This window comes from Caenorhabditis remanei, chromosome I, assembly GCF_010183535.1.
Source record: "Caenorhabditis remanei strain PX506 chromosome I, whole genome shotgun sequence".
Lineage (NCBI taxonomy): Eukaryota > Metazoa > Nematoda > Chromadorea > Rhabditida > Rhabditidae > Caenorhabditis > Caenorhabditis remanei.
The window spans coordinates 11,714,518-11,739,709 of record NC_071328.1 but is presented as its reverse complement, the minus strand read 5'-3'; the positions used below and the strand labels follow the sequence as shown (position 1 = coordinate 11,739,709).

General features: G+C 37.0%; 7 protein-coding genes across 7 annotated transcripts; 4 read left to right on the top strand and 3 right to left on the bottom strand.

The window, feature by feature from the left end:
* Positions 1-654: 654 nt before the first annotated feature.
* GCK72_002604 (uncharacterized protein) lies at positions 655-3,107 on the bottom strand (the record flags this gene model as incomplete). Its single annotated transcript, XM_053723509.1, has 6 exons — positions 655-1,158; positions 1,205-1,584; positions 1,628-1,866; positions 2,292-2,415; positions 2,464-3,012; positions 3,065-3,107. 6 exons carry the CDS (start codon positions 3,105-3,107, stop codon positions 655-657), a joined length of 1,839 nt encoding a protein of 612 aa, XP_053592154.1.
* A 386-nt stretch (positions 3,108-3,493) lies between these two features.
* GCK72_002603 (uncharacterized protein) lies at positions 3,494-4,643 on the top strand (the record flags this gene model as incomplete). Its single annotated transcript, XM_003112228.2, has 7 exons — positions 3,494-3,550; positions 3,594-3,716; positions 3,763-3,882; positions 3,929-4,019; positions 4,063-4,262; positions 4,310-4,408; positions 4,455-4,643. 7 exons carry the CDS (start codon positions 3,494-3,496, stop codon positions 4,641-4,643), a joined length of 879 nt encoding a protein of 292 aa, XP_003112276.1.
* A 339-nt stretch (positions 4,644-4,982) lies between these two features.
* GCK72_002602 (uncharacterized protein) lies at positions 4,983-7,189 on the top strand (the record flags this gene model as incomplete). Its single annotated transcript, XM_003111880.2, has 6 exons — positions 4,983-5,103; positions 5,154-5,328; positions 5,797-5,910; positions 6,538-6,688; positions 6,735-6,893; positions 6,944-7,189. The coding sequence occupies 6 exons, from the start codon at positions 4,983-4,985 to the stop codon at positions 7,187-7,189; spliced, it is 966 nt and encodes a 321-aa protein (XP_003111928.1).
* A 423-nt stretch (positions 7,190-7,612) lies between these two features.
* GCK72_002601 (uncharacterized protein) lies at positions 7,613-8,704 on the top strand (the record flags this gene model as incomplete). The annotated part of the gene is made up of 6 exons (XM_003111990.2): positions 7,613-7,869; positions 7,915-8,071; positions 8,120-8,199; positions 8,249-8,329; positions 8,378-8,499; positions 8,565-8,704. 6 exons carry the CDS (start codon positions 7,613-7,615, stop codon positions 8,702-8,704), a joined length of 837 nt encoding a protein of 278 aa, XP_003112038.2.
* Positions 8,705-9,095: 391 nt separating this feature from the next.
* GCK72_002600 (uncharacterized protein) lies at positions 9,096-17,090 on the bottom strand (the record flags this gene model as incomplete). The annotated part of the gene is made up of 14 exons (XM_003111882.2): positions 9,096-9,149; positions 9,205-9,263; positions 9,334-9,445; positions 9,841-9,946; positions 10,033-10,244; positions 10,300-10,370; positions 11,784-11,924; positions 11,980-12,264; positions 12,423-12,520; positions 14,385-14,453; positions 14,509-14,657; positions 15,239-15,439; positions 15,532-15,684; positions 17,046-17,090. The coding sequence occupies 14 exons, from the start codon at positions 17,088-17,090 to the stop codon at positions 9,096-9,098; spliced, it is 1,755 nt and encodes a 584-aa protein (XP_003111930.2).
* Positions 17,091-21,301: 4,211 nt separating this feature from the next.
* Positions 21,302-23,051, top strand: GCK72_002599 (uncharacterized protein; the record flags this gene model as incomplete). The annotated part of the gene is made up of 3 exons (XM_053723508.1): positions 21,302-21,323; positions 22,479-22,598; positions 22,993-23,051. The coding sequence occupies 3 exons, from the start codon at positions 21,302-21,304 to the stop codon at positions 23,049-23,051; spliced, it is 201 nt and encodes a 66-aa protein (XP_053592153.1).
* GCK72_002598 (uncharacterized protein) lies at positions 21,430-25,042 on the bottom strand (the record flags this gene model as incomplete). Its single annotated transcript, XM_003112176.2, has 11 exons — positions 21,430-21,586; positions 21,671-21,987; positions 22,034-22,426; positions 22,477-22,657; positions 22,977-23,090; positions 23,138-23,407; positions 23,458-23,805; positions 23,988-24,190; positions 24,234-24,629; positions 24,673-24,923; positions 24,967-25,042. The coding sequence occupies 11 exons, from the start codon at positions 25,040-25,042 to the stop codon at positions 21,430-21,432; spliced, it is 2,706 nt and encodes a 901-aa protein (XP_003112224.2).
* Positions 25,043-25,192: the final 150 nt, after the last annotated feature.

Below are 25,192 nucleotides of genomic sequence, written 5' to 3'. Positions count from 1 at the left end.
TATTGAACAGTTTGTGCGATGGATTCATATATTTGTACATCATACTCGGCGATATTTCGGATTAATTGCTCGCCGAATATTGCCGTCATAAGTTTTCGTCCATCTTTGCTGGCGTTTGCCTGTCAAAATCATACTTTTCTTAAAATGAAAATGCTGATTTATTCACAATTTCATAGATTGAAGAAGCAAAAAGACGAAGACAAAGAACATTTTTGACAGTCCCAACACCATGAAGATCGTACAGCTCATTCGAATGCTGAACTGTATTTGACCACGCACAATTCACCGATCCGCTCCAATCGTTGTGTAAATCGCTGGAAATTCGTCGATTTCAATTGATAAATTTCAGAATTTTACCTCGAAAATGCCGATTGGTTTTGATTTGCGATTAGCAGATGGCTCATTGCAGGCCTGAAATTATATTCGGGAAGAGAAAAGAATGAAAGGAAACATATATGTAAGGAATGTACGAGTCAATCGATTTTCAGCATAGATGAGTAAGTTTTCAAAATGGAATAAACTTTATAACAGATAACATGCTGGAAATGCAAATAAAAGAAAAACAATCAGTACTTAGCAACTCAGAAAAAACATAAAAATTAGAATTTAACAATGAATATTCAATAAGTTTAATACGACAAAATAACAACTATATTAAGAAAGAAGTGCCAATTTAGCTTGTGCTTTTTCTAATTCCGACTTCAGATCTTGATTCCATTCCAACATGATTTTGTATGCATCCACCCATTTTTTTGGAATGTCAGTCTCATCGTCGATACTCCATGGAGTGTCATTAGCCACCGTAGAGGGTCGAGTGTCGTCAGAAGAAGTTTGATACGATCCGTTTGTCGAATCACTTGGAAACTTTCTGATAAATGACTTATTTTCCACGGGACTTTGCGGAGCCTCCACGGGGCTTTGAGAAACCACTGGAACCGGAATTTTCACAAGGCTGCAAGGCGTTGGAAGCAACGTTTTCCGACGAAAAATGGTATTCGATTGAATTGGAATCTCTTGCGCTGGGAGGAAATTCACTTGTGGCTGTGAATTGACAGGTGTAAAAAGGAATTGTGGAGTTGTGCCTATTGAATGTGTATTTTGAAAACTGATCGGATTGTAGCTATATTGACCGACAGGTGGAGTTGTGTACGGAGGTGGCTGAAAAATGGACACTTGAAGACGTGTTCCAGCGATAACTTCTCACCTGTCTAACATCACAACCTGCGGGCAAACGAGATAACGAAGCAGCCGGAACACTGTTTGGGGTGAAATTAAATGTTTTTTTAGGGATAGTTGGAGTTGAATTGATAGAAAATGTCGAGGGAACCGATTGTGGTTTGCTTATAATGGCTCGAGACTGAGAATGATCGTAACCTCGAAAATCAGTGACTTCTTCGTCTAGTTCACCATTATAAGTTACTCTGTGTCTTTTAGAATCAAAATGAAACACATGTCGTAAAGTGTTCAATGAGAGGTGAACTACAAAACGAAGCAGCTGTAGAAGTGTGTGGCAAAGTAATGATTGGCCGCCGGGTGTTGCTTGATAGAAATACGATGAAATAAGCGCAAGACTCGATGAATTCACTGAAATCCATTAATTTGAACATTTAAAGAACTCGAGACTTACTTTTTTGGCAAACTTCAGTATAGATTTCAGAGCAATTTGGTGACTCGCCAAACGGCCCTTTTCCTAGTTTTTTGATTGAATCCAATACATATTGAATCCATGCTCCTTCAAAAATTTTCATTTTTTCAGTGTTGAGGACATTGCTCAATGTTTCCACAAGGAACCGTTCGATTCGTTTATCATGAAGTTTCATAACACATTCAGCGAAATTTCCGGATAGTTGTGATTCTATGGCCTGTCTGAAATTTATTATTAATGCTAATATGAGTGGAGTTCTACCTCAAACTATTTTCCGTGAGCATTTTCCTCATATTATCTCGAACATCTAGAACGTAATCGATAAGAAACAACTTTGCATCTTCAGGAAGTTCTTCAATGAGACCATATTCAAGTACCAATTCCAACAAGCGATTTTTCTCTTCGCATGGTAGCGACGTCCAGAGAGAACATTGCCCCCTTCGTTTTATAGTTGAAAATGAAATCGAGCCTAATCGGGCAGATACATTCATTAATTGTAAGTTTGCGTTTACTTCATGGTTTGAGAAAGTTTCTAGAATACGAAAACCTTGAATTTGTAATGCACCCGATGATTTGTCTATTGTCGTGGATAAGATGTAACTGGAAACGGAAACCACGTTTTTAGTGAAAAGAAAGGAAAACTCACTTTAAAAGATCGGCAGAACAGAAAAAGCAATAGTACACCAGCGCATTTCTCAGTTCCTCCGTTTGTTTGTCGGAAATATACAAACGCATAGATTTGCAGAGCCTTCTCAAATTGTCGGAAATGTCTAAAATGACGATTACGAACTTGAGAGTCACTAGGAACGAATATTTACCGAGCCTGCTATTACAGATAAGCCGAACTTCTCTTTCGCAGAAAACTTTTCGAAGCGGGGATAAAATATTTCCTTTACTTAAATCTATAGTTACTTTAGCAATTGTAAAGCAAAACACTTTCTTGCACATTTTCTCCACGATATGCATCACGTCGTCAACGGTGGGCTTCTCTGTCCCATAAGAACATATCATTGAGGGAAGCATGTTATCTCTGAATTCGATTTTTCTCTCGTGAATCTTCAAAAGAATTCGTCGGATAAATTTGCGAATTGCCCGGTTTCTACTCATAATTTTTCCAAATTTTCCGAAAAAATGATAGTAAGGTCCGCGAATAGTCAACAATTTCCAGATTACAGATTTTCTCAAGATTCTTTCCGAAATCACAGTGAAATCTTTGCTATCAAACGAAATAATTTCATATGCGGAATTTCCAGATTTAGAATCTCCATCTCCACCATTCACGGAATTTTGTTCTCGAACTTCGTGTTCTTCACTTCGTTTTGATTTCTTTTTGAGGGGTTTCTCGACTTCTTCCTCGGAATCGGAATCTGGAAATATTCTTGTTTTTAATAGAGCAAAAAATCGTTGAAAACCACGTACCTTCGAAAACCGTCCTTTTGTTGACTCGCTGTTTCGGATTCATCTCATATATCTGTAATTTTTTTAAATTCATTTATAACATTTCAGAAGTGCACATATTTTATGCCAACAACAGAAAGAGAATGCAGTAATTACAAAGCAATAAATTCAAAACAGCGGAAAAAAACAAGGAAGAAGTAATTCGTGTTGAGACCGCGGCAAGAAAAAGATTCGTGCCCCTTTAAATTTTACAGTAACGAGGCTGATTAGAATGATTTTTTAATTTTTTTTTTAATTCGTGTCTCGCTTTAAGTATGAACTTTTTGTCTATTTATAACATAAATAAATACAACATTTAAAATTGATAAAATAGTAATGGCCTAACTTTCTATTCGCCTCTTCCACATTAAAATTGTTTTCCAGCATTCAACTATCTACAATAAACAAAACATGGATTTCAGCGGTGGCGATGGGTGGCCATCACATGACATCTCACAAGAAAAACAAGTATGGAACACGATAAATATTTTTGAAATCTTGTAATTTTCAGAATCAAAGTGTACAAACACTCGGCGACAAATTGCCACTCCCAGTCACTCTCTCTGCTTTAAAAAATAATCTCGACGACACCAATGAAGACGCATATCAGATCGGAGAGTTCCATTTTAGAACTGTAAGTTTTTATCAAATTAAATATCCTGGAAAATGATGAATTTCAGATTCACTCGGTCGGAAATATTCTCGAAAAAACTTCTGAAGACGGGAAAACCACCTACGTTCTTCACGATCCCGAGAACACAGAGGCAACATTTTTTGCGATTCAGTTCGGACATTACGATGTAAATAAAGTTCATTTGATGTCATTTTTAATGTTTCTTCTTCCAGGACGGTGGATCCAAGTTTATTTCTCCCGATTTAAGCGAAGACGTTCGTGTACGAGTGATGGGGAAACTCAAAAACGTTGCTGGAGATAAAAGTAAGTTGATAGATTTAGTTTATTCTATGCAATTTCTTTCCAGTGCTTCTGGTTTACTATCTTCAAAAGTTGACGGATGACAAAGACTACGAGATATTCAAGCTCGAAACCGAAGTCGCGCATCTCTTTTTTGAGAATAATTTCCTCGGAAGAATGCGAAATGGCAGTACACATGGTTGGGATGGAATGTTGGCGCCACCAATGACAAGATACTTTCAGAATATTGATCCACATTCTATTCTGGTACTGGAAGAAAATTGAGAAAAATCAAACCAAATTTTGACTTGCAGAGTTCAGTGACTCCTCGGACTCCAAGAAATCCCACGAGAGTCGAGCAGCATAAACCGGCGCAAATCACTCATAAAACTCCGTCTGGGCTGAAGGCGAAAGTAATAAAAAGTAGAAAATAAAGTATTGAAACCTCAACTGATTCAGATTCGAGCCTGTATTCGTTCGGAGTCCGATAAAGGCTCATACGGAAGCGACCATGGCGTTCCATTCATCAAAATTCTCAACCGAATGGGAAATGTTCCAGAAGCGCAACTTCGTGACATCATCTCAGAAATGGAGAACAGTGGAATGATTTACTCCGCGCAACAAGACGAATACATGTCTTTGAATTGATTTCTTATTGGTTTTATTCCTTATCTGTACAAATATATATCCAAAGAGTACAAATTGCATGCAGCATACTTTATATTGCATAATAATAATAAATGTTTCGGCTTTATAATTCATATTTTAAAAATATTTTTTTGTCCTTTCCAATGTGATACCTTTTCCGAATAGCTAGTCACGTCCCCTTTTCCAGAGAGATGTTTGCGTACGTTGCATTAGAAACCACGACGGATTGCGTACGTTGGAAAAGCCAACACATTTATTCTGCAGTTTTTCTATTAATATTTAATTCAACAAAAGCTGCTACTCTTATGGATTTATGTATTTTTTATTTCAATTTTCAGGATGATTCGGGGAATCGACCCGATCTATCAAGCTCTACTAGCCGCCACATTCACATGGGGAGTGACGGCTCTCGGAGCTTCACTCGTTTTCGTTATGCGACATCAGAGTAAAAAGTTGCTAGGTAAGTTAATTTTTAATAGAAAGAAAAGTGAATAATATCATTGTTTTCAGATATATCACTGGGTTTCGCTGCCGGAGTTATGACCGCCGCCTCATTCTGGTCACTTCTTGCTCCAGCTATCGAAGCCGCGGAGGCTGATTATAAGAAATGGGCATTTGTTCCAGTAGCTATTGGATTTGCTGTCGGAGCCGGTTTTGTGCATTTAGCAGATACGCTGTTGCCTTCGTGAGTAATTTTCGAAAAAAAAGAAGAAAAGAAAGCGATTCTATCCTACCGTAGAACGTCTATAGAAACATGGAATGCTGTAATTTTGAGATCATTTCGCATTTTCAAGTTTCTGACACCCAATATAATCACTTTGCAAGATTTTCTAATAATGTCGTCATTTTCAGCATCTAGATTATGGTATTTTAGCATTTTAAATCAACTTTAAATGTTGTAACTTAATCGGGCTATTCACGACCGGAAAAATGATTTTTACTCGATTAAATTATCGAGAAAAAAACAGCAAAAGGCTCAAATTACAAAAGTCACAAACATTTGAAATTCGATATTTTTGATGTTATAATTTTTATGAAAATTTAGCTAATATTCAAAGAATTCTGAAAATAAACTATCCAGAACATCAAAAATGCAAACATTTATAAACTTTTGACATAAAACAACGAATGAAAATTAAAATTATCGTTTCAGATGCGTCGGTGAAGCTGGAATGTCGTCACTTCTATCCCCACCAGCTATTCGATCCGACACAGAAATGTCTCTGATGCCAGACCGAGAGGATCTTGATGTGGCTGCTCTTGCTCGGTGAGTTCTCTTTATTTCAGATTTTCGTCGCCATTTCTGTTTGACTTTGTGTGATTTCTTTTCTCGTGTGTTCCTACCTTTTTCCTCTCTTCCCTATTAGCATCTATATAGATCTCCGAAAGAAAAATCGACGGTTCGACGACGAAAACAGCAAAATGAAACGACGACTAATGGAAAATCGGGAAATAATAGGTGAGAAATGACGAGTCAACTACTTTTTTTTTGTATTTTTGTTTTTTCTTGACTTCTCGTGGTAAATCGAAGACATTCTTAAGAAAAATTTCTGTCGATGTCCCAAGTTGTCCGTTTCAATCTATATGTTTTCTAATAAATTGCACGCTGGATTTGAAATTGGAATTTTATTTTTTGGAAAAATCAGCTTTTCTCACCTCACATCAAGCTCTATCTGCATGTTTTTCGCACCACGAGAAGCCTTGAGAATATGAATTTGAAAGAAAAAACACGTCGTTTCGATCCTATTTTTTCTCGTTTTCCGCAATAAAATCACAAAAACTTTTATTATTAAGTTCCCACTAACACTTTTCCGGAATGATTCTATCTATAACATGTAAATTGAGGGGTCTGATAACATTGGTAGTGAAATTAATTTCAAATCGAGAATTTCAGTTCGGTCAACGAAGAACATCGTGAACGAGATCGATCAGTAGAGATTGGTAGTGACAAGAGGCCAGATGTGATACCAGAAGACGACTATAGACAGTCATGGAGACGGATTCTGTTACTCATTTTGGCAGTGACAGTTCACAATATTCCAGAGGTTGGAATAGTAATCATTTAGATTTGTTCTTATTTTCTGTATTCAGGGTCTCGCTGTTGGCGTTGGCTTCGGATCTGCCGGAAAAACGAAAACAGCTACTTTCGAGTCGGCATTCAATCTGGCGATCGGAATTGGTCTTCAGAATTTCCCTGAAGGACTAGCCGTCTCACTGCCGCTCGCAGCATTTGGACATTCCAAACTGAAAGTAAGAAAGAAAATGAGAATTCTTGACTTAACAAGAAATTATATTTCCAGGCCTTCTGGTATGGTCAACTGTCCGGAATGGTTGAGCCAATTGCCGCGCTTCTCGGAGCTGCCGCTGTCATCTTCATGGAACCAGTCCTTCCATACGCCCTAGCTTTCGCTGCTGGAGCAATGATCTACGTCGTCGTTGATGATATTATTCCAGAAGCACAAAGAAATGGAAATGGAAAACTTGCATCATTAGGATGCATCATTGGATTCCTTGTTATGATGTGTATGGATGTCGGATTAGGATGATTCAATAACTGATTTTTTTATCGAATTGACTAACGAGTTCCTCAATTTTTTCTGTGAAAAATTATAGTTTCAAATTCCAAACAATTACCATTTTCTGTGATCAAAACTTTCTTCTTCGCCTACGCATTTTCTATTCCGGATTTAAAATGTTTCCCCAAACGTGCCACCATTCATAATAACTAATCAATACGGTATTTCTTCTTCGGACCATTTGCATAATTTAAATACCTTATTTGGTTGTTTTGTGCATTCATATTTTTTAACAGATTCTGTTTATAACTGCATTTGTATATAAAATATTTATTTTTCTATTAAACTTTCAAGTTTCCTGTTCATTTAAAGACGAAGTTATATTTATTCTTCGATGTATTTTATTGTCTTCTTTATTCAATTTCTTTTTTAAATCCTATCTTTTTCCCACAGATGATCACATCTCGAGTACTCCGTTTGCCACGAAAACCATTCGTCGATCTGGATTATGCCAGACACATGCCGGCTGCCTACGTGGAACGTGTCAAACGGACGGTTCCGAGAAAAGTGTTTGGAGACCGTTTCGGTGCACCAGACATCAAAATGTATTATGTGCATCCGGATGACTATCTTCCGTCGCATAAACGCCCATGGGAAGATAAACAACTCTCGTCTCATTTGCAGAGAGCTGATAAATATTTCTCATCTCAGTAAGAAAATCATGAATCAGCGGAAATCAATTCCATCTTTTTCAGACTCTCCCAACAATTCTTCAACTTGCGCCGCCCGAAATCCCAACGAATTCCCGACACAGAATGGACGTTTTTCCCCGGAGATCTTGTTCAAGTAATGGTTGGAAAAGACAAAGGACGTCAGGGTCTTGTGCTCACAATCAGCAGAGATACTAGTGATGTAAATAGTTTTTGGAGTTTGAAATTTCTATAATTGAGTTTTTGTCAGGTCATTGTCGATGGATTGCACACGAGACTTGGCGAGGATATGGAGGGAAGTGAGAAATTAGGAGTCGACAAAACGCTCAGGTGCTAATTTCCTCTCTTTAAAAATTTTTTCCAATTTTCCATTTTTCAGATGGCAAGAACAACCACTCTCAGTATCCAAAAAACAGGTTATGCTCGTTGATCCGAATGATGAGAGTCCGTGTGAAGCTAGGTAATTTATTTTGATTTTTTCCGATCAACTTTTCAATTTTTCTGTCAGATGGCAATTGAATTCAGCTGGCGATGAGTACATCCGTGTCTCCACAAAGAGTGGCTACGAGATTCCAATTCCATCACAAGCAAAAGTTACCTACGAATACTTGCAACCTGAAAATTATATTGGTGAGTTGTGGCATGGCGATGTTTGCATACTTCTACAGTAACCTTTTTTCAAATATTTTATTCAGAAGTGGAAGGAAAAGACACACCAGCTGACGCGGTTCTCGAAAGAACTTATATGCCAAAAGTGGCAAGTTTCGAGCAAGAAATAATGGAAGATATGGGAATCAAGGAGGAGAGAACTCCGAAACCAACCTTCTGGTACTAAATCTTTATTCTCGTTTCCCATTTTTTTTCTGTTTTTAGTGTAGAATTGTTCTTTTTTCAATAGAATTTATTGTTACTTTCTGATTGTTTTTGATCTCTTTTATTTCAAAGAAAATACATTTTAGAAGGTGAGAAAAGTGAAAAAAACTAAAACTAAAAAATAGTGAGAGAAGAAAGAAAATGCTAAATGAAATGGAAAATACACCGAAAATTGTGCTCTAACTCATTATTATTATGTCACAACAAACGCATATTTTGAGTGAGGAGAGAAGGGAAAATATCATATTAAGGGAAGAAAAAACAAATAAAGCGCGCTATATTTTCAGAGATTTTCAAGGAATGAGTGATTTCTTTTTTTGAGAATTTTTAGTTTTTTAGGGGAAAATTGAAAATTAAAAGTGCTCGTTTTGTTGAATTGTGCAGCTTGTCAATTGGGTTTCCGATGTCTGAAAATGAAAAGTTTTGAAATTTAAAAATTTTCAGACAAAAAAAGAAACTTACAGGAATCTGGCACTGCACCGAATGCGCTTTCTGGCGTTTGAGGTCTTCTCTGATGAAGCCTGAAAACGAACGTTTTCAGAAATCTGGCGTGCCTTTGACGCTTAACGGTAGTAAATGTTCAAAACTCACAAGTAAGAACGGTTCCCACAATGAGACAACTACTCATTATAATATTACTGGTGAGCGTTCCGAATTTGTGCATCACGATTCCCATCAGCCAAGTGAGTGCGATTCCGAAAATCTGGAAATGAAAAGTGTGAATTTAATCTTATTGTACTGGTTGAGGTATGTCTATTCCCTCTTGCGACGTGGCGCGGTCGCATTTGTGGTCGAGGGGTTAAGGTGTTCGCCTCGTGCGCGAGCATCGAAGGTTCGACTTTTTCCATTCATTGTTTTTTATTCTATTTCTGTTTTACCTGAACTTTCGACTTTTCGACAGGTTGTTTCGATGATTTCCTTTTTGTTTCCTATTTCGTCCCTCCCCATTCTTTCGAAAATACTCCAAAATCGGTTGAAATTATCTCCACAGGCGGTCATCCTGTCACGTGCCCCCTTTACTCTTTTGATCTACCAACTCGCTACCTTTGACCCCTTTCCTCCTAATAACTTCCGGTTCTTTGTATATAAATGTCTTACCTGAGCACTTGCATTCAAAAGACCACTCGTGGTTCCCTCTGCCGCCGGATAAGTGATTTCAGCAGCGAATTCGAAGCCAATTGGCAGGTAGCCAGTCATGAAGAATCTACAAAAAAAGAATATTATGAGTTCAGGAGTATAGAAAACGTGCTCTACCGGAACTCATCTCAGTAGAGCACGTTCGCAACATACCCCAAAAGCGCAGCATTAATGAAAACAATAACCATGGAATCCAGATCAATAGTCAAAGTGAACGAGAACATTCCAATAAACGAGAAGAGATAAATCATGATAGTCGTCAATTTGAATCTCTTGAACTTGTCCAAAATGAATCCTCCAACAACGGATCCAGCCATTCCGGCAACAACAATCACTAATCCAACTTGACCAACAGCAACAGTTTCCTGGAAGTTTTTTTGGAGTCAGATTGAAAATTGGAAGAGAAAAAAGGAGACATACATTCGGATAGACACTCAAAACCATTTGGGAAAGAAGAGTGGAGATCGCGTAGAAAACTCCAGTGTTGATACCTGAAATATGAAATTTTTCACATTTTCTTAAGGCTTCGGTGGATCGCGGTTGCTCGAGCTAATATTTTTGAATATCATATGGTCTGACGTCGAATTTCCAACATCTATCGTATCCCTACAGTAACCTAATGTTTAGTACTACGGTAGTAACTATCTATTGTAACTATACTAGAAACTACAGTACCCAAGTTTGGAGACACTTCGGGTGGGCTAGGGCAATAAATTGCAGAATTTAAACCAGTCTGGCGCGTCGTGCATGCGTTATTTTCTGTTTTTTTTTGGAATGTAGAAACGTCAATTTGTTTCCTGGTTTACCTAGATTTTTTGGATTTCAGATTACTATTGTTACCGTAATCCTACAGTAATCTTATTGGGAGACACGCCTCCTGGAACTTCGAACTCAAATTATACGATACCTAAAGTTCCACAGTAACCAATGCTACAGTACTCTCATACAAGTTACCGTAACCCCTCCCTACAGTATCCCTAAAACTCCCTCCTCGCTGCTCATTCTTGCCCCCATTATCATCAAAAACACCCCAATCTTTTTGTCATTTCAATTGGATTTTTATGAGACAAGAAAAGTGAGAGAATCTCCCCCCTCATTCGAGCAAAATCCAATCAAATCGATCATCATCTTGTCGGCTCGCCGTGTCACACATCTCTTGTCACCCCGAGACGTGTTGATATCTCATTTGTTATTACACTTTTAATTGCTTTTTGATTTCTCTTTTTTCATTCTCTCTCCTTATCTCCCTATCTCTATTTTTCCGGATCATACATAAAAAGTGTGTTTTGACACCTCATTTTATTAATTGAGGAAGTTTTGATGAAGTGAAAACAGAATAGTAAACTTTGAGAGGCCATAACAGTACGAAGGGGCTATAAACTTTTTAATTTCGTATATTTTAAGTCTAAATACTGATTTTTGTAGTAGAAAGTTCTTTGATGGGTTGTTTATTTTCCGAGATACACAACTTCAAAGATAACGATTAGAAGTCACCAGTATGAAAAAGTTGAAAACTTTGACAGCCTGTTACGCAGCCATAATTAGAGAAATTGTTTTGAATTTTATGTTAATGTACAGATCAAGTCTAGCTCTACATTTTTACAGTTGAGACCTTTTTGATACGACTTTTAGTTTTAGAGATATGGACGTTCAAAGAACGGAAACTGTCTCTTCCTCTCCTCTTTCCCTTTTCAGCTACCAATCTTTCACATCTCATAACTGGAATTCTAGAAGAGCTACGAAAAATATGTCCACTAAACAGTTGAAGGCCTAGACTTTCTCTGTTTACACAATACGGTTTAAACAAAATCTGATTACAACTGGCATCGTTACGCTCTTTCAAACTGAAACAATTTTCGCTCATATCACCTAGAACTCCATATTTTGAGGTGCTCATTGCTTACCATAAGTAACGAAAAGGATAACAAAATCACGCGAAGTCATCAGTTTTCTCAGTGTTCCCCAGAAGTTGTTGTCGAATGTTTTCTCTTCAAGAGCATTGACTTGGGCAAGACTTGGTGGGACTGACGGACGGGCGGTGAAGACTGAAATTAGAAAATTTCTGTAGAGCGTACCTGCTCTTCAAAATCAAAAACTTACAACAAACAACCAAAGCCAAAATTACAGTATTCAAAACAGCGGATCCCAAGAATAAATTAGTCAAATCGTAGGTGATATGCTCGACAGTTCCATTCGAGACAATCATTGGAGGTAGTACAAATCCAACAGCAATTCCCAATTGATTTCCGAATACTCCAAGAGCACAAGCACGTGAAACTTCATCCGGTCCAAACCAGACAGCAGCCAATCGGGGTGGGATTCCAAGAGTGAACATTTGGGAAGCTCCGACGATGGTTTGACCCACGAATGTCACCCAGAATGAGTCTGAAAGTAACATTCAGCATTACCTTTTTCACCCATCGGAACTGAAAATGTTCTTCAAAGTTAGGTCCCCAACTTGTTGTTTCATATGTTTCGTCTCATAACCTTCATTTTATTTCATCGCATTCCATCGCAAAGTCAATCACATAAAATAAGGGTACCTGGATGTGTCGACATCAGTTTAATCCATGCTCCAACACAATTTCCGAGTGCTCCGAGAAGAACAGATAGTCGAAGTCCCCATTTATCGAGAAGCCATCTGGAAATAATAGAAGAGGCTTTTGGTCGATATGATAGGAAACTGGGTGGTCTTTGTTTGGGTTCAGGAATCAGAATTTTGGATTCTGGCAACCGAATTTCCCCGAGGTCACACTAGATTTGAAATCTTGAGTACACAAATGTTTAGACTCCTGATTTCGTGTAGTATCAAATTTACAAGTTCAAAATAGGGAATATCGTTATATATCAAAAATTTCAGATTTTCGAACTTCAAGTTTTGTAGAAAACTTGCTCGAGTCGCTCAATCCCCCAGGTATCAACATTCTGAGCCCCGGGTTTCACTCAGTATAAAAGAATGAATGTCGGATCTTCAGTTACCGTAACACCTGTAATAGAGGCGCAACTAGGGGTGCCTGTTCGGAACGGTAAATGTCGGTTCCCAAAGGAAATATTTTTAAAAAAAACTGCTAACTGACAAAATATAGTTTGATATTCATAGAATATTTCTTCAGTTGAAAAAATGTTCATATATTTAAACACGGCCGAGATAGAATGCTCCAAACTTTTGCTATCGGGGGCGCCTATATTACAGGTTCTAAGGTAGATTCAGAGATGAAACTTCCTCCAAGATTTTCAGGTGTCAAGGCGAAGAGGATCAAATGTCGAAAATGGAAGTACCGTATCCCTTTCAATATGCAATTCTTGAGCTTCAGATTGCTCCTTTAGGTACTAGCAAGATTTCAGATGACAGATGACAGCAGATGACAACTTTTGATACCGGATGGCTCCGGTATCAAAATTTTGAGAGGCGGTTATTACAGTATCCCCCGGAAACCAAAATTCTAGCCTTATCCCAATAAAACCGCCTCTCCCTATCAACCGTTCTCTGACCCATATCTCATTTCACTCAAGTTCATCTTTTGATTCTTTTCTTTTTTTCCTTGTTCTCACATACTCCGTTACGTCAAAAACTACAGTCGCCCTTCTATTGTGTCAACTTCTTGTTTCTACTTGTGATATCTATGTCACTGATATTCTTTGCTCTCAGGTGTGGTCTAGACGCCCCCTTCCCAACCACCACCCGGTAGCTTCTTGTCATAATTGTTTCCACCTCGTTATCACTTACGTCCTTGATCTCTCTCTATCTCTTCAACTCAACATCTCTCTTTCTTTTTCAAGTATTTATATATTGTTGACGAAAGAGGAAAAAGACAAGAAGAAGACAGTACATTTCGTCTCTCTTTACTCTCATTTATGTTCTATTTCTGACAAGTTTTGCAAGACGAGAAGCTCTCTCTCTTTGTCTCTCTCTCTCCCTCTATCTACATGTATACACACGTGGAAATAGTGTGGGGAGGGGAGAGACGCAGAGAGACAGAGAGTACATATGTTTTACCTGTATTTCTCAGCTCTTTGCTCGTCCTTCGAAACACTTTTCGGGGTTAGGTTGGTTGAAAAAGAAGAAAAAAGAGGTCAGTGGTCTGGACACACCTTTCAGAAAAGAGAGAAAAAGAAAGAAGTTAGGTCGGGAAGAGAGTTCGAAAGAGGTAGGTCAAATTATGAAAATTCAGAAGTTTGGAATTTCTGGAAGCTCAGGGGATTCTGATTCCTTAATCTAGAATCTGAGGTTTGGAGGAAAAATCCAGATTTCAGAATACACTATCTAGAAGTAAGAGCTCAGGATTCAGAATCAAAATATAGGATTCAGAATCCAAAATCTAGAATTCTGAATCTTAGAATTCGGTTCCAGCAACTCATATATTTTCTTCCTAATCTATACCCCAGAATCCAGATGTCAGAATCTAGAATTCAAGCCTTTAATTTCGGTATTATGAATCCCGAATCTCCAATTGGTCAAATTATCCCGTCCCTCCTAATCCTTCCCCTAGAACCGTCCAACTTACGCAGCTGGAATGAAGAAGAAAATATAAGTGAGCATATAGATCATCGATGTCCAATCAACTGCTTGAAATCTGAAAATTCGAAATTTCCAATCATTTCCAAAATTTGTGAAAAAGTGAGACTCACGAAACATTATAATACTCCGAAACAATATTTGCAATAATCGAATACTGTATCCATTGGGCTCCGTTTGAACCGGATAAAAACATAAAAATTACCAGAATCAGCCAACGTTTTTTGAACACTTTCGGCTCGATTTTCTCCTGTTTTTCCATCTGAAAATATAGATTTTATTTTTTTTGAATTTCATGGATGACAAGTGCGCTCTACTAATAAAATTTTAATCGTCTGCGTCTCTCAGCTCTACTTTTGTCAAGAGAGCACAGTTGTAAAGAGTTTGCCTCACCGATAGGAAAACAAAAATTATAATAAGACGTCAGGCTCAAAAACGAATTTCTTCGGAATACTGAAGTGGGTCATTATTCATTTTGAAATATGACAGTGTTCTTTGAATTTCTATGTTTATTTTAGGACTTACTATTAGGACCTACTTTTTGAACTTTTAGTTGAAGGTGACAATTACGTCAAACAATCAGTTTTATGACTGCCTAAAGCTGCAGCTAGCGCGAGTGTTCGAATGGCAGTGCCGTTAGCATTTTGGACTTAAGCGCAATTGCGCGCAACCAGTCGTGGGTTCGATCCCCGGGAAAGTCAAATTTACAGTTAATCTTTTTTTTTCTTTTTTGCTTTCTTTTTTTCAAATAAAAATGCTATTAATAAATTCATTTTTACAGAAAAGAAATTCCAGGAAAAAGTTGCGCAAGTCTCAAATAAAACATCGGTTGCTGAAACTAACCAAAAGGACATGTTGACCATTCGAACACCCATTCGTCGCTCCATTTTCATTCGATCCCATTTCGTTTTCGTTGAGACCAATTGAAGATGACGGATTTCTTCGCTCTTTACTCTGACGATTGCTCTGACTCGTTGTCGCCGCCGAGCAGGAGTGGGCGGAGCTTGAGCCGCGTGCTCTTGGTGCCAAACAGGTGGGAAGTCTCTACAATTATATGTGCGGAGACAATCGTTTTGGCACTTTTTTCTTTTCTTTTGAAATTTGAATACAAAAAGACTAAAAGTCATTGGACTGACCTCTTCTGTTTCAGAATCTGCAGATGATTGAGGAGAAATTGAAGAAGTGGAAGCACGCGATAAATGGGCGGAGCTTGAGGATTCTGTGGTGGTCCATGCACTTAAAGGGCTTGTTGAAGAGAATGAAGATTTGACTGGTACAGTTCTAGAAGGCTGGAAACATAGAGATTGAGGAATTGAGAAGAAGGATGGATGGATGAGTCATGCCACATGGGTATACTGTAGTTTTTTAGGTTCTCATTGCTATGTTTTCTATCTTAAGGACCCAACCAAAGTTATCAAGTTAACGAAACATTTGTTGATTCTCAGAGCCCATCACGGAGCTCTAGTCTTCTTCCTGTTTTCATAATTTAGGTGTTTCTATTTTCAAACCTAGATCCTAATTTTTGCAGTTGGAATCTTCAAAACATCTGTTCTACTTTTTGAGATAAGCGCCTTCGCTTGAAGATGCAAAAGACAGAGAACGCAGAGAAAAGAGAGTGTCTGACTTCTCTGCGCTCTCTCTACCTCTCCTTCCCTGCTGTCTTACTTTGAAGGCGCCTATCTCGATAACTAGAAGAGCTATCAAAAAGTTGTCAACTACAAAAATGAAGATCTAGGTTTGATCTATTAAATAAATTTAAACTTTTTAATCATCTCATTTTTCTGACACCCGGCTTTGAATAAATGTATCATGAGAACTATAAAAGCTATCTAAAAGTTGTCAACTACAAAAATGAAGATCGATATTTGATTCATAACATACCACAAATTCAAAAAAACTCTTCTCCCAAAGCCGGCTGTAATTCGCTTAACAAAATAAGACTAGCGCCTAGTTCAACTACTTGTCAATTTACAACATTTTCTCCCTATTTATCCAATTTTGTTCAAATTTTCCCATTCATTTCAGTCACAGTTTCAGTCAACATGAGTGATCGGTTATAGAACTCTTCCTTTTCAAAAGTGCGTTGTTTATGGGACATCAGTAAAAGAAGAGAAACAGTCGAACAAAAACATTATGACGTTTTACAAAACAAATAAGAGACAAGAGAAAAGTTCGGATTTTTTCAGAAAAGTTGAATTTCTGGAAATTCAGATTCACATCTAAATTGGGATATGATCCGGACCTGGAGCTCTCTGATACTTTTTTCTTAATCCTTGAAAACGCCAATAATTTAATATTATAAAAAACCAACTTTTCAATTTTCCTTATCCCAATTTTTAAGAATTAAAAAATGTGCTTTTAATCTCAAAAATCCTTCCAAAAAATATATATTTCTATCTTTGATTGTAATTTTTATTAGATCTTCACTGATCATACAACTGCGCTCCACCGAAATGTTCTTGTTTTGTAAACTTCCGTGGAGCTCATTTGATAAAAACTGTGCAGTGTTAGTAAATTTTAGAAAAAAACCATGGCAAATTTAAATTAAAAACTCCAGAATTACTTAAAAAAAAAATTTTTTTTTAGAAAACTACCCTCTATCCAACCAATTTTTTCGGATTTCTAAACACCAAAAACATGAAAAACTCACCCCTTTCAATATAAAACTTTTGATAAATCTTCCAATTTCAGACATTTTGAATTCAGTTCAGTATACCAGAATAAAATAAGAAATGAAATGAATTCCTTCGAAATAATAAATTCGTGTCTCTCCGTCCGTCTGCTGATTTTTCGTCAGCTTATCAGTTTCTTTTCTTCTGGACACACTAGAAATGATCAAAAAGTGGACTATTCGAGTGTGAATTGTCACATGGAGAAAAGGGGAATAAAATGAATGAATAAACTGTATGAAATGCGAGACGAGACAATACAAACCGCATGTTTTGTTTCGTTGTCTGCACACTCTTTTTGATTATTTTTATTGAAAAAAAACAGTGGAAAAGAGAAGACAATGAAAAACTTTTTAATCATTTGTTTTCTATTGATTTTCAAAGAGAAAAGCTTTTATTGGACAACATTCTGAAGAATTTTATCTACAATTTCTTCTAGGAATTTATTTTTGACAGTGGACTTTAACAAGATGAAAAAAGCGTCACTGATTATGCCATTTTCTCAATTTTTGTAGCTGATAATTTTCTTCCACATTCTTATGAAAAATAAGGTCCCAGCGAGAATCAGTCTTCCCCATCTGGAGAATTCGTAGCTTTGCTCCTCTTCTACAAAAGTTATGAACGTCAGAGTTCTATAAGTGATCTCAAGTTGGTGTTTTTCAACTGGGTGCTGCAAAAGCGAAAACGTTTTGACCATTCTTGTAAGTTGAAGATTCTCTTAAAACTACAAAAGTTCTTATCACTCAAATCGTAAATTTGTGTCATCTGGAATTCCATTCAACACTTTCTTTTTTCTCTAGTTTGTGCCAGAAACTCTTGCTTCTCTTTTCTTTCCTATTATCTCAAATTCAAAGAAGCTATTAAAATACTGTCAACTACAAAAACACAGACCTAGATTTGTTTTTCAAGAACAGCTAAAGATTTTCAAAATCCGTGTATTGTACGTGCTAAGATTTGGTTTTGGTTCCCGTTATATCAAATCTTCGGAATAATACAAATAATTATTCTACTGGATACATTCTTTCAAAATTTAAAAAAAAAACACATTTTCCCAAAAGTTACAGGGAACACGATTTCAGTCATTGCTGGACAAGAATTTATATTTCAGAAAGAGTGGAATTTGAGATTACGATACTTTCAACATTTTGAAAAATTAAAATGATCGTTGTAATCAAAACGAGATCAAATTTATTACTGTAACTTTGAATTTCACCAATTCCTTACATTATAGGTGCATTTGGAATGAGATTTTTACGGAATGAGAAATTGGATCCGGAATCCGGAACTTATAATCCGAAATAACTTCGAGAAATAAAGGGCTCAAGATACAAAAAAATTCGAGAATTCAGAATCACCCGGGTCCCGGAATCCGGAATTTTGGAATCCGGAATTCCAAAACTAAAGTATTAGAAATCTTGAGCCGAAGTTTCGTTGTCTTTTTTAAAAATTTGTTACGAACCCCGTCATTTTCTATCTAATAAGTTCAAAACCATAAAAAACCGTTCCGATTTATTGATACAATTTCGAGATACATTTCCATTAATCCCAAAATTTTGCTATTTCCAACTATTAGTCGAGGGGTGGTTTCATAAAGATGGAGTTCTTCAACTGAATATATTTAATTTTTTCAAAATAATAAATGAATCTTCTAGAATCTACATCATGTTCTAGATCTTGCAAATTGTCATGAATCCCAAAAACTGACATAATCTTTATACAGTATACCTATGCGACAAGATCATAAAAATAAGGCGAGACGATTCGAAAAAAGAAACGAAACGATAAACATGAAGAATAAATATCACAAAAAGAAGTTATGAAAAGTCATAAAGTAATCGTGTGGAAAGGAAACGAGAGAGTGTATGAGTAGGCGAGACGCAGAGAAAAGAGAGGAAGAGTATGAATTTCAACAGGAATTCCCAAAACTCATTGAACTGTAACCGATCTGCTTACCTTTTTAACACCAATGACTTTTGATTTTTCTTCTTTTTTTTTCAAAAATTCTCAGAAATTCAAACTAGAAAAAAGGAAAAACAACTGGAGTGCTGGATGATTATTTGTCTGTGGCCTAGAAACAAAAAACAGATATTTCCAGAAAAAGAGAAAAGAGTGTGTGTGGATCATAATCGACGATTTCTACAGTAATCCGAAGTGACAGTTCTTCTGTCTGATGGGCGGAATCGGCGGAAAAAGTGAATTTCAAAGAGTTTGGGAGCGAAAAAGAACTGGATCAAACAACGGAAAGAGAGATATGATTGTTTGTGTTCTTTTTTTTTGATTTTTGTTATTCTAATTCTATTCATTTCGAAATTATGAAATAGCCTTGCTTTTGGAAATGTGAGTCATTGTATCGAAAGAATCAGATAGTTCGAAGTGTAGATCAAATTTTATCATTAGTAGTTGATATTAGCACTGCACGCTTCCTACAACCGCGCTCTACTGAATCCGAAGAAAATTGTGTGCAAAATTGAGAGGTGCAGAGAAAAATAGAAGTTTTAAGGGCATTTCGGTAGAGCGCAGTTGTAAGAAATGTGCCGTGCTAATATCTTTTTGGTAGTTTCAGAGATTTGAGTGGGATAAGAAAATTAAGGTTTCTCCCCAAAACATCAACTTTGAGAACTCGCTACGGCGTTAAAAATATCCAAAATAGCTCTAATTTTTAATTTTTTTTTTCGTCTAAATCTAGAATCACATCAAAAATAGTTTTTTGCAGTTGAAAGGTTTTTCCTAGTTTTTCTTTTTTGACAGAATATTCTAGAACTATTCTCATCCCTATCAGTGATCTCTAAAACTGAAAAAAAAAAAAATTCGGAGTTTGCTTAAAGTAGCTACTGTCCAGACGATTGTGAATCAGCTTCACAGGTTTTTTTGTGAAACATTCCGGTTTGGAAATTCAGAAAAATGATATAATCTTAATGAGACTCTAATAAAAACGAGATTATTTCTAGAGGTATCTTTTCAGAGCGAAATAATGAAAAATGGTGAAAATGTCAACGATCTGAAGCAGTGCAGTTCTGACATTTCCGTATTCTCTCAAATAATCCCTTTTCTGAAAAAAGATTGAATCGCAATACAAGGATCGTAAAATATAATGTGACACAAAAATTGGGGGTAATCGAATTCTTGTTTGTTCTCATTTTTTGTCTGAAATAGAAAGTTCTCGAACTATTTTTACAGTAATATTCTTTTTCTTTTTCCCTGAGAAAAAATGACTTTCGACCTTCTTGAAGAAATTAAGAAAAAGAAAAGAAGAAGGAATCAAATTGCAAAGTTTCGTGTCATGAAATCCAAAGAGGGTGTCATAAAAGTGATTCATAAAATACATGAAACCGGAAGGGAAAAAAAAGAAAGAACACTTTGGAATATGATATTTGTCACGTGTCTCGAGACATCTGAAAATCGTCATTTGAAGAGAAAAAAGGCGAACCGATGGGCCAAAACCGAACCCCTAACTGATTGCGCGGCGATCACCTGCGCACAACATTCGGCCACATGGACAGCTTACCATACAAGTTGTACAGTATAAACGAACTTGGGTATTCCCGAAAGTGTTAAAAACGGGTCAAAAACTGAGATTTGATGATAAAGATGATGATGAGACCACAAAAATAACAAAAACAAAAAAGAAATTCTTACACGGAATGAGAGAAAAAGAGTGTGAGGGAAAAGACAAATTTTAATTGGCCCATCTTTTCGAGGTGTGATATTGAAACAACATTTGGAAAAGAAAAGAAGAGGAAAGTTTTTGAAATATAAGACAGCTGTTCTTTTTTAAGATTCGAATGCAAAAAGAAATGAAAGAAGAAGAAAAGAAGAGGAGGAAGAATCAAGGAAAAAGATATCAATGAGGAATAAGATTGATTGCACAGAGAGCAAATCACAAGGTAGAACTCAGAAAAATGAACATTTTCGTGTTGGCATCGGAATCGGCGACTCGGGTTGACCCTCCCGAGTTCCAAATTGATTTGCACCGTCCCTTCTTCAGGATCCTTCAGCAAGATTCTGAAAACTTGTGATCATCCAACTCACCGAATTCCATTGATCCTCCAACCACGTCTAGCCTGAACCAAGTATTAACAAAACCTTCCAATTCAGAGTTGCTCATATTCATACTTGTGAACCGAATGGAAAAGAAATACAAAGACAAAAAACCCAAAATAATAGAAAAAACAGAAGTAACAGTCAATGAGATTTTGCGGAAACTGGCGAGGCTGAACAATAGAGATAGGTTGGAAATATGGATGTGGAATATATGAGAGGTAGGAGAAAAAATAATAGAAAATGGATAAAAAGTGAAGAGAGTCACGAGAACAAGTGCAAGGAAAACAAGGGAAAATCAACAAGATACTAGCAAAAATAAGAATATCATAACGTTGTATTAAGCTTCGGCTTTTTGGCTTTTGGTTCGACTTGAGCGATCTGTTGAATGCGTTGAGCACTTTCAGCCAGATGGTTTTTACGAATCTTTTTGTGTTCAGTGATTAGTGGTCGAACCCAGTCAGCGTCGATTAATGTGACTTGTCTGAAAAAAAGAAATTAACAAGTAGGCAGATTAGAGATATGATATTGAGCAAAACTTAGGAATATATTCAAAACTAAAACTCACAATGCATAGAGATCATTAGTCTTCATCAACTCCGAAAACACGATATACGCGGGTTTGGATCTGGAAAGACACGAAGACGGATGGATTTTCAGTGTGATCGCCGGATTGATCATCAATCGATATCGATCTTCTTGCCGATCATATTCACAACTATTCAAAAACATTCCGACGGCGATAGACTTCCGAATCTTCGAGAAATCTGCACCACACGTTGAGAATGGAACGTTTTGTTCAACAGCAATCTCTTTCAACTGATCTTCAATCATTGATGCAGTCTTCAAGTGCTGCTCGTTGATCATATTGTCATTGCAGAATTTCTGAAAGAAGAAACATTTTGAGATATGGTGGAGTGAAGGAACCCACCCTGATCGCTTCGTTGTACTCTCGTTCTAACGATTTGTTTGATTTGTTGTACCGTGCATCAGCTTCCGTTTTGGAATTCAGTTGATCGAAGAAGTTATTGGTTAACAGAACAAGCTTGAGCAAAGTGATATGATCTCCTTCTCTCGTCTCAAATCGTCTTCTGATTCTCTCCACATCGAGATCACTTTTCGAATCACTTCCACCGGAAAACAGAGCATCTGTCTGCATTGCAGCGATGATTTTGATAGCTTCCATGATACATCCCTCTTTTTGAGCTTGAAAAAGTACTCTCGCATGATCTGGTGGCAATGGATACATACAGAAGGAATTTCCCATATCTGTTAGAATAAACTTGTTTCGGTCCGAAGTTATTGGTTTGATAGCGCCGAGAGACTGAAATCAGACAATTTAGTTTTCACGTTTCAATTGTGTAACTCAATTACAGTAAGCTCCAAAAGTGCTGCATCGATATTCTCCGGCTCTGGTGGATCGAGAAGTTGCAAACGATGTGGATTCTTCATACCAAGTTTCATCAATTCGAGGAATGTTGCTGACAAATTGCATCGTAAGATTTCTGGCATATTTTCGGTCTCAAACTTGTGGAAATCTTCGCGAGAGTATAATCTGAAAATTAATATGCGTGGAGTGAAAGTGGTCTATATGGTCTAGAAACTTGCATATTTGTCATTGACGAGTATTAAATCTTTCTTTTTGAGCTAAAGATTTTTCCAAATGAGAGTTGTTTTACTTAATTTTAACATTAATCATCCTCACCTCTTCAAAAACTTCTTAAAGCTAACCATAATCACATCGACGGTAACAAAAGAATCAGTTGAAACTGAATTCTTATCGAAACGAAAAAGAAGAAATATTTCACTGATAACAAACTACAATCTAGCTACGACAAAAATCACGAATTGTAAATCAATCAACTAATTCCAACCTGTAACATTTTCCAGGCGCATCTCTTCCAGCTCTTCCAGCTCGTTGTTTCGCTTGGGCTTTGCTCACGTTGTGAACTTTCAGAACATCGATACGATTTGTGGCTTCGAATCGTCTGCAAATTAATAAATTGTTAATGATTAAAACATTAAAACAGCCTACTTGGATTTAACTTTTCCGGAATCAATCACTACTCGAATTCCCGGAATCGTAACAGAAGTTTCAGCGATATTAGTAGAAATGATCACTTTCCGGGCACCCTGTGGAGTTTTTCTGAATGCTTCTTTTTGTTTTTCAGGCCGAAGAGCTGCATAAAGTGGAACAGGCAGAATGAAATCTGCAGATGCTGGAAGAGATCCATTGAGTTCAGCAAGTTGATGAGCAACAGCTTCAATTTCTTCACTTCCCGTAAGGAATACCAGTATATCATGGCTGAAAATTAATCAGAAATCGGAAACAGCTGGATTACCGAAGCACCGTACCCTTTAGGCTCATTCAAATGAACATGTTTCACACAAATAACCGTATTGTACACGTAATCAGTGGAAGAAAACGATTTGTTAATTTTCGGATTCACATGGAAAACTTCGATTGGGAACGTCCGTCCAGCTACCAAAACGACCTTCGCATTATCAAAATAAGCCTGGAACTTGTCAGCTTGAAGTGTGGCAGACATGATAATAAGTCGGAGGGGATTCTTTGATTCTCTTCGCTGCTCTTGACATTTTTTCAGGATGCACATAAGAACGTCTGAATGGAGACTCCGTTCGTGAGCCTCATCGATGATTACAGTCGAGTATTTGTCAAGAAGTGGTGAGACGAGGGCTTTTCTGGAATATTCTACGTTTTATGTAATAAGGAACATTGAGAATGTTTAGATGCAACCTTTACGGTTGGGAAAACGATGTCGTGAAAACTATGAACTTGTTAATAAATTTTCTCTGAAACTGAAATGACCATGCTTACGTCCCTGTCACTTTTTTTTCTAGTTCCAAAGAATGCAAATTTTTACCTCAAAACGATTCCATCAGTCATATACTCAATCTTCGTTTTATGCGTTGTGGCATTCTCAAATCGAACATGATAACCAACGACTCCACCGATATCCGTTCCCATTTCAACAGCAACTCGAGCAGCAAGAGACACTGCTGCCACACGTCGAGGTTCTGTCACAGCGATCGCACCTTTTTCAGCAATTCCAGCACGAACGCATAACTGAAAACCAGGCATTAATGAGGATCTTAATGCAATTTGAAACCTGAGGAACTTGCGTCGATTTTCCGGATCCAGTTTCTCCGATAACAATAAGAGTCTCTTGTGATGCCAACTCATACATCAATTGTTGCTCTACAACGTCAATAGGGAGTTGAGGACGAGTGAATTTCTCAGAGTTTGGAACGAATTTCGGGGTTGACGGCGGAGTTGACTTGACATTATCTTTACTCGGTGTGAAAGCAATCGTTCGAGCAACGGATGACTTAGAAATTGTGGTCTTGGAAACAGAAGGAACTGGAGTTCCTAGTAACGATGACTTTACAGGTTGTGCAGGCTTTTCAGAATAGTTGACTTTAGAATCGGATTGAGAAGCAAAGAGATTTGAGATGGAACGAACTGGAGTTGCAGGTTTTTCCACAACTCTCAATAGGGAAGGTATCTGAAATTCGTTTTGTTTTATAAGTTATTTTTTCAGGATTTACCGTCTTCAATTCAACTTTAGCTTTCTTGGTCAAAACTCCATTTGTCAATTGAACAGACGACGTCATGAATTCATCTTTCATCTCAACCGCAGTTCCATTTTGCTTGTTCTTATTTTTCTTGAACTTTTTCTTCTTTTTAATCGTTAAAGATGCTGATATATTCGATTCTTGTCCTCCACTTTGACGAATTACTCCATTTGTCTGCGCTGATTTGGGAAACACCGAAATCGGAACACTGGGTTTTAACTTGACTGAAAGTTCTCAGTTTTGCATGAGTTTTACTATAAAACATACTTTTTTGCCCGTCTTTTCCAATTTTAAACTTTCGCTTTTTCTTTTTCCACGCCGGAAAATTACCATTGACATCCATCTGATTTTGAGCACAATTATTGGAAAAACAGTCAGACACTGAAATGAAATATAGGAAGAGTTGGTTTCAAACCAAAAATATTTCGTTAGAAGAAGGAAGAATATTAGAATAAGCTATTTTCATTACTAGAAATTAGAAATAAATCGAATA